The 15,618-nt window shown below is 35.6% G+C and overlaps 2 protein-coding genes across 4 annotated transcripts; one reads left to right on the forward strand and one right to left on the reverse strand.

The window, feature by feature from the left end:
- The first annotated feature begins 254 nt into the window (after positions 1–254).
- LOC18046903 (protein HLB1) lies at positions 255–7,157 on the forward strand. Of its 2 annotated transcripts, none has more exons than XM_006439168.2 (14): positions 255–750; positions 1,138–1,269; positions 1,488–1,557; positions 2,304–2,417; positions 2,942–3,025; positions 3,381–3,431; positions 3,569–3,598; positions 3,773–3,835; positions 3,982–4,047; positions 4,186–4,314; positions 4,591–4,626; positions 6,135–6,254; positions 6,547–6,732; positions 6,850–7,157. In XM_006439168.2, exons 1-14 carry the CDS (start codon positions 446–448, stop codon positions 6,958–6,960), a joined length of 1,497 nt encoding a protein of 498 aa, XP_006439231.1. In that variant the 5' UTR covers positions 255–445; the 3' UTR covers positions 6,961–7,157. The 2 variants fall into 2 exon arrangements, with proteins under 2 accessions (XP_006439231.1, XP_024043923.1); XM_024188155.1 differs by having other exon boundaries at positions 1,144–1,269.
- Positions 7,158–7,413: 256 nt separating this feature from the next.
- Positions 7,414–10,965, reverse strand: LOC18046904 (metal-nicotianamine transporter YSL1). Of its 2 annotated transcripts, XM_024188154.1 has the most exons (8): positions 10,858–10,965; positions 10,284–10,764; positions 9,960–10,132; positions 9,483–9,577; positions 9,226–9,360; positions 8,962–9,151; positions 8,762–8,876; positions 7,414–8,571 (listed from the first exon to the last, which is right to left on the reverse strand). In XM_024188154.1, the coding sequence occupies exons 2-8, from the start codon at positions 10,675–10,677 to the stop codon at positions 7,643–7,645; spliced, it is 2,031 nt and encodes a 676-aa protein (XP_024043922.1). In that variant the 5' UTR covers positions 10,678–10,764; positions 10,858–10,965; the 3' UTR covers positions 7,414–7,642. The 2 variants fall into 2 exon arrangements, with proteins under 2 accessions (XP_024043922.1, XP_006439232.2); XM_006439169.2 differs by having other exon boundaries at positions 10,284–10,965.
- Between the last annotated feature and the right edge of the window lie 4,653 nt (positions 10,966–15,618).

The following is a 15,618-nucleotide window of genomic DNA, read 5'->3' on the forward strand; positions in this document are numbered from 1 at the left end:
GGAAGGAAAAGAGGAAAACACTCCATCAGTTCTTTTAAAAATTAACACTGAACATTTTTTTTTTATTTTTTTATTTTTTTGGTTTTGGGGGCAGTAAATAATTTCTACTTGAAACAATCAAATCGACATTTATTTATTTATATAATTTTATTTACGAATCAGAGAAATGTCCGTTTCACCCACAAATCAAATCAATAGAGGAGATTCTTAACTCAGTCTAATTTGTACTGATGAGGCAGGCGCAGGATTTACAATTTTACGCTCCGCTGATGACGTGTATGGCATACGATTTCCACGTGTGCAGCGAGGGAGTGAAAGTAATTTCGACAACGGAACGTCCCATTCCTTCATCTCCAAATTTTCATCGGAATTGCTGGTATTTTCTCCGAGCAGCTCTCTTCCATTCTTTCAATTTCCATCTGCACTCAACTTCCGATCTTTCCCAATGTCTGCAGCTGTGGAGGAACCTCAGTTTCAAAACGGCGTCGCATCAACTGACGAGCCAAAACCCGAACCAGCTGCAGATCCAAAGGTAGAGGAGACTAAAGAGACCTTGATCCAGCCTCCTCCGTCGACCGAACAAACGGAAAAGCAGCATCCTTCGACCGAACAAACAGAAAAGCAGCCTCCGTCGACCGAACAAACGCTAAACCCAGCGCTGCGTAAAGATGAAGGCAACCGAACATTCACGATGAGAGAGTTGCTCACTGAATTAAAAAGCGAAGGTGAAGATAGCGTCACTGACGCCAGGTCCGTGTTTCTGATTTGATTCTCCTGAAAGCTTGATTATTGTGCTCACATCCCTTGGAATATCGTGCAATTCGTGATTTTTCATGCTATACAAATTACTTAATTCTGAAAGCTTTTATCTTGAAACTTTTGTTAGTTCTTTTTGCACTAATCCAACTAGCAGTGGTCTGGCTAACGTAATAGCTCTTGATTGTGCGGACTAGAATTTGTAGATTCTGCAGTGAATATGAGTCCCAAAGTGTCTATATGAAAATTTGAATTTGCTACCTCGGTACATTGGATGTCGTAGATACTGAAAGAATGCACATTGCTGAGCGTTATTACATGTTATGAGTGTAGTTATTATTAGTAAATCTTAAGAATTCATTCCCCTGTGGTTTTGAATAGTTTCAGTCAAGGAAATACGCCGCATCAGCTGGCGGAGCAGAACAATGCTGCAATGGAATTGATTAACAGTGTCACTGGTGTTGATGAGGAGGGTCGATCTCGCCAGCGGATTCTCACATTTGCTGCCAAGAGGTACTTTCATCTCACTCCCTCGACTTCTGTTAGTAACTTGGCTGCTAATGGAGAAATCTTAACTTTTGTCTTCCCCTCCATTTAAAAAAAGAAAAAAGAAAATGAAATAACTGGAGTTGCAGCTTCATACACACACACACATATGGGGCGGGCTTCAATTTTTTGTTGTTGTAGGATCCTGATTGTTCAAAACTATATTGTCTACTCTAATTTTGTAGGTATGCTAATGCAATAGAGAGAAACCCAGAAGATTATGACGCACTATACAATTGGGCACTGGTTCTTCAGGTCAGATTTTTTCTGAATTGCTTCTCTTATACAACACAAAAATTTATTATTCATTCACGCTCTCTTTAAAAGTCAACCAGATGGCCCTTTTTGTTATCAAACTCATCATCAGGATACATATGAACATGATATAACTTTAAAGTGTTTGGATTCAGTGGTCTGGCTACACTTCAAAATCATCATGTGCAAATTAATTTACTTAAAAATTTTGATTTTTCTAGAATAATATAAGATTTAACATGTGATTTTGATGATGAAAATATAATTTTGAGCCTGCTTTTTCTGTATATTATTCAAAGCCGATGGGGCCAAATCAAAAATTTTACTGGGGGAAAATAAAAGCTTTTAGTTGAAATTTAAAAATGGTTTTCTGAGGAAAATTTTAGGACAAGCGGGGGCAGCTATGTGGCTTCCCCACTGTTTGGAGCAAACATGGTGAGAGAATTGAATTTTGATGGGATAGGTTGATTCAAGTTTTCTTCCTCCTATTTGAATTCTTCCGAGCTGAAGAATGTTTGTAATGTGAGATCAAATGGCATTCATTCGACTAACTGCTGTATATGTGATGAAATGGGATTTATGTGGCACGCAAAAAACTAGATTTGATTCTTCTTTTTTTTTTTTTTTAAATTTATCCTTCCAGCGGTATTCTGTAGTGTGTATTATAATCTCTCAGCATTATCACAGATTCAGCTTGTATACTCTGCCACTTTAGGCATAATGCACGATTGTTATTTGGCTTGCAGGAAAGTGCAGACAATGTTGGTTCAGATTCTACTTCACCTTCTAAAGATGCTTTGCTTGAGGAGGCTTGTAAAAAGTATGATGAAGCTACGCGCCTGTGTCCTACACTACATGATGTATGTATTGCTCAATTTTATTTCCTAGATAATCTTGTTGGTTTTCTGTTGTATCAGAGATATTTAATGCCATAGCTACTTCAAGATCAAGGACAATAACTGTCTACAAAGGAAAAGCCACATAAGGGAATGATTGGCATGCAATGCTTAAGATTTTGCCACGAGTTATTATGCCTGACTCATGAATACATTTATAAATTTAGTCTGTGGCTACAGGCTACTTCAAAACTTTTGAGGTCTCACTTTTGCTATTTTAAGCTGTTACGAATATCCTGCTAATAAAACTTCAATATAGGATCAGAAACTACTCACTTGTGAAAGGCATGCTCATATCTATTATCAATTCTATGATATGTTCCTCGTGGTTTCTGCACCTCTATGGTGCTTAGATGGTCACGTTGGAAATTTATTGCTTTTATTGGTGTGTCCAACTATGTGCTTGCATCTGTATTGGTCAGATTGTAATCTATTCCTGATAATCTAGCTCTTGCTCTTCTGATAACTCTCTTATTGTTTCTTCACAGGCTTTCTATAATTGGGCCATAGCGATCTCTGATCGAGCCAAAATGCGTGGTCGTACGAAGGAGGCTGAAGAATTGTGGAAGCAGGTTTCATTATATTCTTTCAGTATTAACTATTATGGTCATTTGGATTTTCTTTTGCTTCATTATCATGTTTTGAGAAATGGGCTCTGAACTGGAATTTGAGCATTTCTTTTGTCAAGCTGACTATTGATGGTGATATAATTATATATCTTGAGTATATTAGTGTTGTAAAATTAGAACACAATCTCTCTGATCTGCGCTTGTTATTGAGAGTAGGTTCCTCTGTGATTAAAGAGTTAATGCTGCTTGGTGTCCACTCAAACACATGCATTTGAAAATATATTATATTCCCTTGTTTGGATATCTCTTTGCTTGCTCTTTAAAATTAGTGAATTGCTTATCTGAATCCATTCTGCAGGCAACAAAGAACTATGAGAAAGCTGTCCAACTTAACTGGAACAGTCCCCAGGTATTGTTGGAGAAATTGTTGTGTAGTGATTCCATCTTTATTCACACTTCCAATAACTATGTACAACTTTACCTTCTTTTCTTCTGTTAATGTCATTTAGTTTTGTCTGATCTCACTCCATGTGAAATCTATTTCAGGCTCTTAACAATTGGGGACTCGCTTTACAGGTAATTCTGGTTACATAGATGTTGCTATTAAACTTCATTTATCTTAGTGTTTTCTTTTTCTTAACTACATTTTGTTATCATCAGTCTCATAACTTTTATGAATTTTTGGCTACATATTGTTGTCCTGGGAAACAAGATTTGATTTTATTATTGTTTTTTTATGTGCAATTTCAGGAACTCAGTGCAATTGTTCCTGCGCGAGAAAAGCAAACAATTGTGAGAACTGCAATTAGTAAGGTACAAAAGTCATCTGGAGACATCAGAGTGCTTGGATGATTGTTTAGGAACAAGACGCAAAGTAATTTGCATCTGATATTTCCTGATAGTTTGTTGTACCTCTATCTTCTATTCTTATGATACCTTTCCCTCACCATCGAATGCAGTTTCGTGCAGCAATACAGCTGCAGTTCGACTTTCATCGAGCAATTTACAACCTTGGAACAGTCTTGGTCAGTTTCTTACTTATCTGTTCATACTCAAGTGACTTGTTATAGTTGGCTATGTTCATTGTATTCATTGTCATATCTTGTGCTGTTGTGCATGTCATTGAGTTCTAAATCCTGATTCTGTAATGTTCTATTTTGCAGTATGGTTTAGCAGAGGACACGCTAAGAACTGGAGGAACAGTGAATCCTAGAGAAGTTTCACCTAATGAGTTGTACAGCCAATCTGCAATCTACATTGCAGCTGCTCATGCATTAAAACCGAGTTACTCAGTAAGTAGCCTTTTTGTGTTTCTCAACCAGTTCTTTCTGATACTTCTTCAGACTAGATAGGTTTTGCTAATATGGATTGGGCCTCACTTGTGTTCTAGTGTTAATGGGTTGTTTCATAATATGTATTATGGAGTGAGGAAGTTTGATATGGCTGGACTTAACTTGGCAATAGTGCGACAATTGTCAATGAAATTATTAACTGAGTTAACCCTTTCTATCTTCTTGCTCTTTTTCCATTTTGGGCCAAGTAGATAAGCTTTATTTGTTTGTTTTCAGGTTTACAGCAGTGCATTGCGTCTTGTGCGTTCCATGGTCAGTATTTATTATTGAATTATTTTCTCCTCAAATTCATTTTACTTGAGTTTTATGTCTTTTGTTGGACTTTTCTGTATTAAGATTTAGCACTTGCTAGCTCCTGGGAAACTCATATTTGCCTTTTCTGGCTGATAACTCACCTTTGAAATTTCCAATCTTTGTAGGACATCTCCCCCTTAATTGCTATTGTTGTTGTTGTTGTTGTTATAGTCGGCAGTTATTATTTAATTACTTTTTCCTCAAATGCATTTGACTCATGTCTTTTGTTGGACTTTTCTGTATTAAGCTTTAGCACTTCCTTGGTAAGCTCCTGGGAAATTCATACTTGCCCTTTCTGGCTGATAACTCACCTTTGAAATTTCCAATCTTCATAGGACCTCTTCCCCGTATTATTATTATTATTACAGTCAGTATAATTGAACTAGTTTTTCCTAAAATGTGTTTTACTCCAGTTTTATGTCTTTTGTTGGACTTTCCTGTATTAAGCTTTAGCACTTCCTTGGTAAGCTCCAAGGAATTTCATACTTGCCCTTTCTGGCAGATAACTCACCTTTGGAATTTCCAATCTTTACAGGACCTCTTCCCCTTATTATTATTATAGTCAGTAGTTATTATTTAATTACTTTTTTCTCAAATGCATTTTACCCCAGTTTTATGCCTTTTGCTGTACTTTTCTATATTAAGCTTTAGCACTTCTTTTGTAAGCTCCTAGGAAATTCATACTTGCCCTTTTTGGCTGATAACTCACCTTTGACCTTTGAAATTTCCGATCTTTATAGGACCTTTTCCCCTTATTATTATTATAGTCTGTAGCTATTATTTAATTGCTTTTTCTTCAAATGCATTTTACTCCAGTTTTATGCCTTTTGTTGGACTTTTCTGTATTAAGCTTTAGCACTTCCTTGGTAAGCTCCTGGGAAATTCATCTGGCTGGTAACTCACCTTTGAACTTTCCAATCTTTATAGGTCCTTTTCCCCTTATTATCATTATTATTGTGGTCATTATTATTGAATTAATTTTTCCTCAGATACATTTTACTCCAGTTTTATGTCTTTTGTTGGCCTTTTCTGAATTAAGCTTTAGCACTTGATAAGCTCCAAGGAATTTCATACTTGCCCTTTCTGGCTGATAACTTACTTTTGGAATTTCCAATCTTTATAGGACATCTTCCCCTTATTATGATTATTATTTATTTTTCCTTAAAAAGAAAAGTTGGGGCGGGCAAAGCCCCAATCAGTTTTTTAGTCCTACCTCCCCCAAGATTTGAACGTCGGCGGCCAGCCATAGAAAAGCTGCTTGACAACGACTTAGTCAAGCCCCTGGGAGCACCTCTTATTATGGTTAATTTGAATTCAATTTACATTCACCTAACTCATGTGGAATTTAAAGTCATCAAGCTCAAATGCTAGCCGTCCTTGACATGATTCCATGTATACTTTTTCTGATATTTTTTATAGATCCGTTCTCTTTTCCTATAAATCTGACAGCCTTAAATTGTTCACAGTTACCTTTACCATATCTTAAAGCTGGATATTTGACGGCACCACCTGCTGGGATCCCGGTTGCACCTCATAGTGATTGGAAAAGATCACAGTTTGTTTTGAATCACGAAGGACTTCAACAGGTAGATTTTGCTTGTTCTCTCTTTTGCGCATGAGTTGATGAGGCATTCGTCCCTTGAATATAGAACTGCTTGACAATAGAATGAAAATTCGTTTTTCTTCAAAAATTGTCTGATTGTTGTACTTGGTAAAGTTTTCCAACTGGAATCTTAAAGTATGTGACAGGTAAGGGATTAAGGGAATGGTTAACTGAATAAGACAATTTTGTGCTACCACATTTTGTACTGACAAATCATTTCTTTCTGTTTTTCTTCTTTTTGCTCTTTTCAAATGTTTCTTCCCACTGTTTTGCAGGCCAGCAAAAATGAGCAAAAACAAGTAACCCGGAGCCTGTCGGGCAGAATAGGAGATTTTAGTCCTGACAGAAGGGCTATCAGAATTGAAGTTCCGGATATTGTGTCTGTATCAGCATGTGCTGATTTGACGTTGCCACCTGGAGCTGGCCTCTGCATCGAGACAATTCACGGACCAGTTTTCTTGGTAACTCTTGTTTATTAAATCATTGGAAAAACTTTTTCAAAGACTGGTGATGGTGGGAGTGTTTCGTAGGGTGCACAATTCATAATCCAGTTTATTTACTGCTTGTTGGCTCCCCAGGTTGCTGACTCATGGGAAGCCCTAGATGGATGGCTTGATGCAATCCGTCTGGTTTACACAATCTATGCACGGGGCAAAGCTGATGTTCTGGCGGGTATCATAACCGGTTGATTTTATCTCTATTACTAATTTTAGCACCATGGAGACCTTTTCTCGAGGTAACTGATGATTTGTGTATTGAGATTCCGCAGTTCAAGTAAAACTTGGTGTATATTATAAAGTATTGAATTCAATTTTGCACTTACGCTTATTCTGCCCCTGCCAAAGGAACGTGAATCGGGTTGCTATATGGATTTGTTATTTCATTTTGTTCCCCGTGCCTTGTTCAGGTTACAGTGATAAAAACCCAACTGTTCAGCTTGAAGCCGATGATTAGATGTATTATGTAGATTACTCTAGGTTTAACCAAAATTTCGAAATTCAAATTTCGGGTATGTTATCATACATAAATTTATTGCACAAATGACTGGACATCGCACTAGCCAATGAAGTTGTTGCTGAGCGTTGGGAAGTTTAAAAAGATTGTTGCAAGTAGGAGGAGAGTTTCTGAAAATGGAACAAAAAAAAAATAATTCTAAGAGGTAATTATATTATAAATTTAGTTGATTGAAGTAATTTGCAATGTGTGCGCTTGTCGGGGAGGGGGGGAAATGAACTAGATTACATACGGATAGAATGGGGAGTCATTGTTGCTAGCTAAAATTCAAACTCCTATAAAAGAAAAGTGGGAATCATTATTTCGTATGGTAAATCATAAGCGATGCATAATTTTAAAAGAGGTTCCTCTCTACTTCTACGAATCCAAAAATTTCATGCAGAGAGGAGGTTGTATTTTGGCCAAGGCAAGAATTGAAGCAGGAAGTGTCCATAGCCCTTCCCCACAAATTAACCCAGAGGCAACTGCAGGAATCATCAACTCGGCCTTCTTGGGGTTCCGTTTGTGCCACAGATAGACAACCAAACTCCCAACACACATATCAATAGCAAAGTATGCTCCAACTAGAAACGGCAGAGCCATCACCATCGGCAGCGGCATCCATTTCCCAATCTTTTCCGGTGAAAAATCTCTTACAAGGTTAACCGCCACTGCAGAAGCAAATAAACCATAACAAAGCTGTAAGCAGTGCTGGGGAAGAGCTGAGAAGCCTTGAACGCCTATAACCGCCATGTTTCTGTAGATTAATGCATAAGGAGCCTTAAACTCTCCATGAGGGTTTCCCACATCAAATGCCTTGTAGAATAGAAGGAAACTGATAGGAGCCACCACGCAGCCAACGGCCGTGCCAATTACTTGGTTCAGGAACATTGCTCGCGGAGAGGTATAAGTACAATGTGCCGTTTTGAAATCTTGCATAAGAATGCAAGCAACTGAAACTACAGATTTGACGAGGCCACAGCCAACCATTCCAGCCACCAATCCATTTTCTCTTCCGGACAATGCAGCTAGAACAAACAAGGCTACTTTCCCATAATTATAGGCCATGTTAATGTCTGTTAACCCAGCTCCATAAGCATTGCAAAACGACAGAGATGGAGCAAGGATGTATGCTATCACAACATAGTACCATTTGAGTTGAGGGAACATGATCGGAATCACAATAATGGACAGGATGGAGAAGACTAGGTAACCGGCAACTCCAATCCACATGGGAATATTTTCTCTAAGGAAGATTTCATTGTGTTTTAGATCTTCGAGTGACTTCTTCTTTTCGTCACCGTCAGCTGCAGGTAAGACAAGAAGCATGCGTTATTATTACGCTGGTTAAAATACAAAAAGCAAAACAAAGTATGGAATATAAGTGACTTCTTCTCACGAGTGGACATCTGCATTTTGTATATCTAATCAGACGTTCGCCTGAGAACTTTTCGATACATACATACGTAGAGAATGATTTAAGGCTGCGCAATTGACCTGCATTGAGGTTCTTGGTCTTTATCCTTCCATAAATGTTAATGACCGTGACGCTCAATATCTTCAGGAAATTATAGAGTCCGTCGCCTAAGATAAGAGCAACCGACAGGAAAACCTGCCAAGAAAATTTTAAACAAGCTAAGAATTTAAAGATATTTGAAGAAGTAAAAATACCATTATGTAGAAATTAAGAGAGAAACCTTGTAACCATACAAACTCTTCATATCACTTTCTTTCAAACTTTCAGAGAACCAATGTCCTTTAAGCCGATCGATAAGTGGCCACATCATTCCATAAGAAAGAACAGCTCCAAGTAGCAAAGATAAGTTCACTAAATGGGAACAAATCATCCCTGCTCCAACGTAAGTCATGCTAAAATCAAAATAGAATCTGCAAATTAAAAGCCAAAGAACCATTAGATTTTTCCGGTTGCAATCTTTGCGTAAATGAATACAGATTCCTACGTTTGCTTCCAAGCTTGCAATCCAAAAGTAGGGAACTGTTTGAATCCACAGCTCTCTTTGCCGCTGTAAAACCACTGAAAGAATCCCCACAAGAAGCTGATTGAAAAGTATTTCATGAATCCACCTACTTGTTTCCTGCAACAGAATTTTTTTTTAAAAAAATTTATTTTAATAGAAATTAAGATTTGAATTTGATTTATTAATATGTTCCTTTAATCTTTTAGAATTCAATTAAGGTTGCAACTGTAGATGTGTACTTAGCCATCTGATCTCCCTGGCTATGAAAGCCATTAATGAGAACCGCGGTTGCCAGCCCACTAGGATAAGTCAACTTCAGGTCCACTATCACGATCTGTGAAATCATAAGAACCTCATAAATAATTCAGCTCAAGGAAGAAAACCGATTGGCATTTTCTTTTTTCCTAATTCTTCTTTTAATACAATCATGGGTCTACTTGAAGTCTAAATCTCTACAGTTATAGAAAAGTCCGAGTGTCTACCATGCATGGCTTGAAAATTTTGCACAAAATAAGCACTTATAAGTATACAAAGTAGCAAATGAGTCCACTAATTAAGTTAAGGTGGAACCATTATCCTTATGATGGGATTACCATTATGCAAAAATAAACCCATCGAGAGAACTTACACGATTGGATTCAGAGTTGCAGCTTCAATATATCATATTTTAATAGAAAAAATTGCTAAGTAGTAGATTAGATCAAAAGATTATGTACCTTCCGGAGAGGGATTAAGACAAAAAGGCCAACAAAACAAACAACAAAAAGGTAGCCAGTCATCCAACCCAGTCCAGGCTCTTTGATGGCCCTTCTTGAGTTCCCTTCAGTATCCTCTCCAGATAACTCATATATCTTCTTGCTTAATCCCAGAAGATAAGAACCAAATCCACCTGAATTCATCCCCAAAATGTATACATTCATATATAATTCATCCCCAAAATATATACGCTTTACATAAGTATATCTGTAAAAGAAAAAAAAAAAAAAAAAGAAGAATTAATATTATATTATATTGAAGTTATATAATATTAATCAGCACACCTCCAACGGCAATGCTATAGCAAGCAACGGCACAAGTTTGTATCATTGTATTTTCTTGTTTAGTGAATGGTCTTGTAACGTAGCCGGCTCTTTGAAGAACTTTAGTCCATGAGCGGATGATTAAGAAAGCAAGAAGCGCAGCAGAAACATTTAGCTGCGGAACCAAACCCGTTGTGAGGTTTAGTTTCATTACTATCACACTGTAAACGATCCCAAGCAGAATGCTCACAACCAGTCCTCTTATGGTGATTTGTTTCGTCCACGGTTGCTGTCTCTTATTTGACCCCTCAGGATCTGATAATTCGACATGATCATCTTCCTCAGCGTCCTCTCTCTCAATCTCTTTCTTCTCTTTCTCTTCTTGCATACTCACTGCTTCCAATTTATCCCCCATTTCGCACTTTATTAATTTGTAGAGTGACTGCACCCATATATAGCCAGAGTCCTACCTACGTATTCGATCCTTCTCCAGTGCTGTCTCCTGTGCACAATATATCTTATTAAACAACAATTAATGCACACAATTAAGCGGTAATTTAGATTTAATTAAAGTGAAAATATGTCTGCACTGCACCATCTGATAATTAATACCGTCCTCCTTTTTCACATAAGTACTGAAATATTGTGCATCCATGTGCATGTGGCAATATCTAGCGCGGATATTTTCACTTCATTAAAGTGAAAATATCACTAATAAAAGAATATATTTCAATGCATTATTTATATATATATATATATATATATGTATAAGTGTGTGCGCGTGTGTATAGCTAGCTTCAATGATGTGCTTGACTTCTAGAGAACCATAAATTCAAAACGAAAAGTTTTCAAATGTTTCAGTGTCTTAATTGTTGCTGCTTTGCACATTCATACAACTTCAAGCCCCATCAGGATCTTTAATTAATTTATTGCTTCGATCAAATGATTTGACTGATCATTGTGATTCAAAAATCTAGTCAATACCCATGCCCCACTCCCTATTATAATATCCATGATTCATCAAATCCCACTTGACATTAAATAGCTCTGACTCTGAGTGGCGGCACATCAAGGGATGCGGCTATTGTAACTCATTAATTCCCTCTCCAGATCCTCTTTTTAACTAAGAATTTTATTATCTAAATAATATTTTAATAAAATTACTTAAATAATTATTTCTCCTCTTTCTCTTCTCAATTTTAGAAGTTTTCGTCAGTTTATTTAGATATATTTTTTCAGTTGTAAGTCATTGGTTTTATTGATTAAGAGGAACATAATTTATCATTTAAAAATAAATATCAATAAATTTTTATCAGTCATGAAAGTTATTGAATATCAAAAAATTAATTTTAACCAAACACAAAACCTAATAAATATCGAGATTGGAAAAAAAAAATTATATATAGAAAGTATGAATATAGGTTATGATATGCTAAGAAAGGGTAAAAAAATAAATTCAAAAGAAAGTAAAATTGAGTGTTTAGTACGTAGAATGTAAGAGTAAAAGAGAATATGCAATTGTAAGGTGAGGAGAGAAAGTGATTAAAAAATGATAAATTTAAGATTTTAAGATTTTTGTTTTTAATAATAAATTTACTTTTTTCAAATAGGTGTAGAGAGTAATTTGGTGGATTCAAATAGCTCGGCCTATATAATTAATTTAAAACCATTTTAATTCATAAGGCCAATCAAATTATTAAGCATTGAGTGCAGGGGCAATTAATCATAAAATCAGAAAAGGGTCTTGAACTTGGCACAAAATGCTTGGAGTAAAAGGTCACAAGCCTCAACAAGACATTGGCGTTACTTTCTGATGCACTGCATGGGACCCTTTCCCGCAACTTTATTTCTCCGCCATTGAGCTTGGGTGGTGGCTATGATATCGCATGAATATGATAGTGCTGCGTCAGTGGGGAAGATTTCTTTTAACCTTTTGCGTCAAGTGGGCCTTTTTTTTTTATAATTATTTTTTCCCTTCTCCCCTTTTATTTTATTAATTTTTTCGATGTTCAGCCTTCAAATTACCATGGAAAAGCCTGTAAAGCTGTGTGTGGACATGTAGTGGGACAATCCTCTACTGAGTAGAGAACGATTGATGGGATCGAGATTGAAGCCTCCAAATTAACCATATATATAGCTTTGTTTCTTGTTACGGACCGGCCGTTATACTTACTACTGAAACTATCCAATTTAAAACTCTTCTCAATTTTGTTTATTTATTATATTATCTTTTGTTTTCTTCTTATATGTTTAATAAGTCCTCGTCTTGTTTTATGTTTAATTATTTCTTGTAAGGTCATGAGATTCAGAATTGAAAGTAAGTAAAAGTTTACATATATATATATATATATATATACACATATAGTTCGTGACAGTGCTTTCACATCGATCAAATTTAGATGCCATGGAAACCACATTCTCCTCAAAATCATATATCATTTTTTAGTTTAAGATAGAAGATTTTGTTAATGACACATCTCTTTCTTGGAATTATGAACAACCAAAATTGCCTCTAATTACTGAAAGAATACCTGGCATTCAACAAGCAAGCCTTCTTTTATTGATTAACTTCTAATAATCGTGTGTGTGTGTGTGTGTGTGTGTTTTTTTTTTTTTTTAAATTAAAGCTAATATAAGAGAAAACTCTAATTTATTATTGATATCTCACGTTATAGATTATAGAGGGTCTCTTTTTTTTTTTCAAAAAAAAAAATGTCGTTTGGGAACTTCATCGGGACTAACGAGTAAAAAACCTAGAGTCGGAAGCAATTGTAGAAACCAATAGTTAAAAAAAAAAATTAAAAAGAAATCTCAATATTAAACTCATTTAAAAGAAAAACATAAACTGCGGACGGATTGACTTATTGTGCTATAAAACAAAAAAGGAGGAAACGATCTATATCACACCTTCTCTCATTTTCCCTCAAAAACCAAATTATTATCAATTGATTAATTTGTTAACAATCAATCAATCAATGCTGGAAATTAACACTGATTTTTTTGCCAACAAAACAAAACAAAATGATGAATTGAAGAGAAAATGACAAGACAAGACAAAAAGGAGGAAGTGGGTTATCGGCTTGTGGCTGTCAAACCAATGAGAAGAAGGATTATCGGATATCGGCAGCTTAATTTCTCTGAAAAGCAATGGCCACGAGCTCACCTCACGACCAGCAACCCAATTATGGATTCGGTGCAATTGATGATGTAACCCTTGCGACTTGCGTTATGCTCCATCCAACACCTAATAACAACACTTCATTATCATCAATACAATACATATTGAAAAGAAAAGCGCTTGTAAGAATATTAATATTCTGGCTTAAAGAAAGAAAAAAGTGTCCGTCGTCAATAATGACCTTCAAAACATCCCATGAATTATTATAAATTTTAATTTATTTTTATTTTTATTCAAAAGATTAAAAACAAGAATCGAATTGATTGACTTTTTTCTCTTTTACAAAAATAAATAAAAATTAATATTTATATTAATTTTAAAAAACTATCATCTCGAAGAGAAAAGATCCCCCTAAATTGATTGATTTCTTCGAAAAGCAATAGTTTAAATTCAAAATTGATTTCTTTGAAAAGCAACGGCTACGAGGGCACCAGACCACCACCACCACCACAATCACAAATATCAATCAACCATGGATTCGGAAAGTGCAATTGACCTAACCTTTGCGTTATGCTTCAACACCTAGTCTTAAGTCTTTAACTGATTACATGCACTTGTCTTTTTTTTTCTTCTTCTTCTTTTCCTTTTCCGTTATAAAAAAACTATTGGTTGTAAATGATTTATCCATCTTAAACGAAAAATGCAGGCCTAATAAAAAATATTTACAGAATTTTTTAAGAAAAAAATTATATAATTTTGTTAGTTAAGCTGGTGGTGGACTTTGGGAAGAGTTGCCACAGATGGAAATGTTAGCTCAAAGCCCATGTTGTTTTAGTTCTCGACGAAGAAAGAGTAAGGAATAATAAAGACAAATTTGGGTAAATCATAATTGAATGAATATGCCAAAACTTTTCTCTCGTTCATCATAACCATACAATTCAATGAGTATCACTCATGAAAATTGTGGCTCACAATTTCATTAAATAATTTAGGTAATAAGTAGAGTTGGGAAAATATTCTCGCAATTACGAGGCCCATGAGGGCTGTTATGTTCACTCCCTTTTTATAAAAGAAAATCGGGTGCAGATATAATTTTTTATATCCGTTGATTGTGTAGGCTGAGTAAAGGTATAAAACATTAGGAATACTCGTACTCACTCACTAAACTCATTTGACTATTGACTACTTTTTTTTTTAATGTTTTAAAAGTTAAAAGTTAATAGCTAAATCAAGTTAATATTAGTACTTAACAATTTAGTCTAATACAATATTATCCTAAATATTTACTTGGAGATTTTAGTCGGTTAATGGACTAGATATTTACTAGACCATCTAAAATCTTGTAATAATTGGAAACAAATTATAATATAGCAATGTTCAAATCAAGTAAGTTGAAAGGAGTGAAGAATAGATGAGAAAAATGCCAAAATAGAATCTTTTATTTTCGTTCCAAATATTTAGATAATACACTGATTAAAATTGAATTTAATAATCATCAAATTAGAATTAATATTTACCTAAAATTGAAAATGATTTTTTAAAAAAAAATATTTTAGAACTGAGTACTTCATGTTTAGCTAGAACTAAATAGTTAAAGCATCATTTCTTTTTCTTTTATTAAAAGATATGCATATCTTAAAAAATAAAAAGGGATATAGAGGATAGGAAAAGGGGATGATTATCTCTAATTTTTGTCAAGAAATTCCCAACTCATGCCCATTTAAGCTTAGAATCTACTTGCTCGGATCATCTTCCTATTCTTTTGGAGCTTCAACCGACAGGGCCAGTTTCGAGAAATAAAAGATTTCGTTTTGAAAACGTGTGGTTGCGGGAGATTGATTGTTGTGAGGTTGTACGGAATAATTGGCTTTCTCCTACTGGTAGCTCCATTCAACAAAAAATTTTATCTTGTGGGGCAGCTCTGATGGATTGGGGTGGGTATCTAGCTCGGGACTTTCGTAAACGGAAGCTGGAGTGTCGAAAGCAAATGGCTCTGTTAAGGGGTCGTCGAGATTGTGAGGGAATAACTGAGTTCACGAAGGTAAGAAACCGTTATAATGAATTGTTACATAGTCATGAAGTGTTTTGGAAGCAGCGAGCAAAGTCGCTTTGGCTAAAAGAGGGAGATAAGAACACTCGTTACTTTCATGCCTCGGCTTCAACGCGGAAACGGCAAAATTCGTTTGGGAATCTTCGAAACAATCAGGGAGATTGGTGCACCAATGTAGAAGAGGTTGA

Source organism: Citrus clementina, unplaced genomic scaffold, assembly GCF_000493195.1.
Source record: "Citrus clementina cultivar Clemenules unplaced genomic scaffold, Citrus_clementina_v1.0 scaffold_3, whole genome shotgun sequence".
NCBI classification, from domain to species: Eukaryota; Viridiplantae; Streptophyta; class Magnoliopsida; order Sapindales; family Rutaceae; genus Citrus; species Citrus x clementina.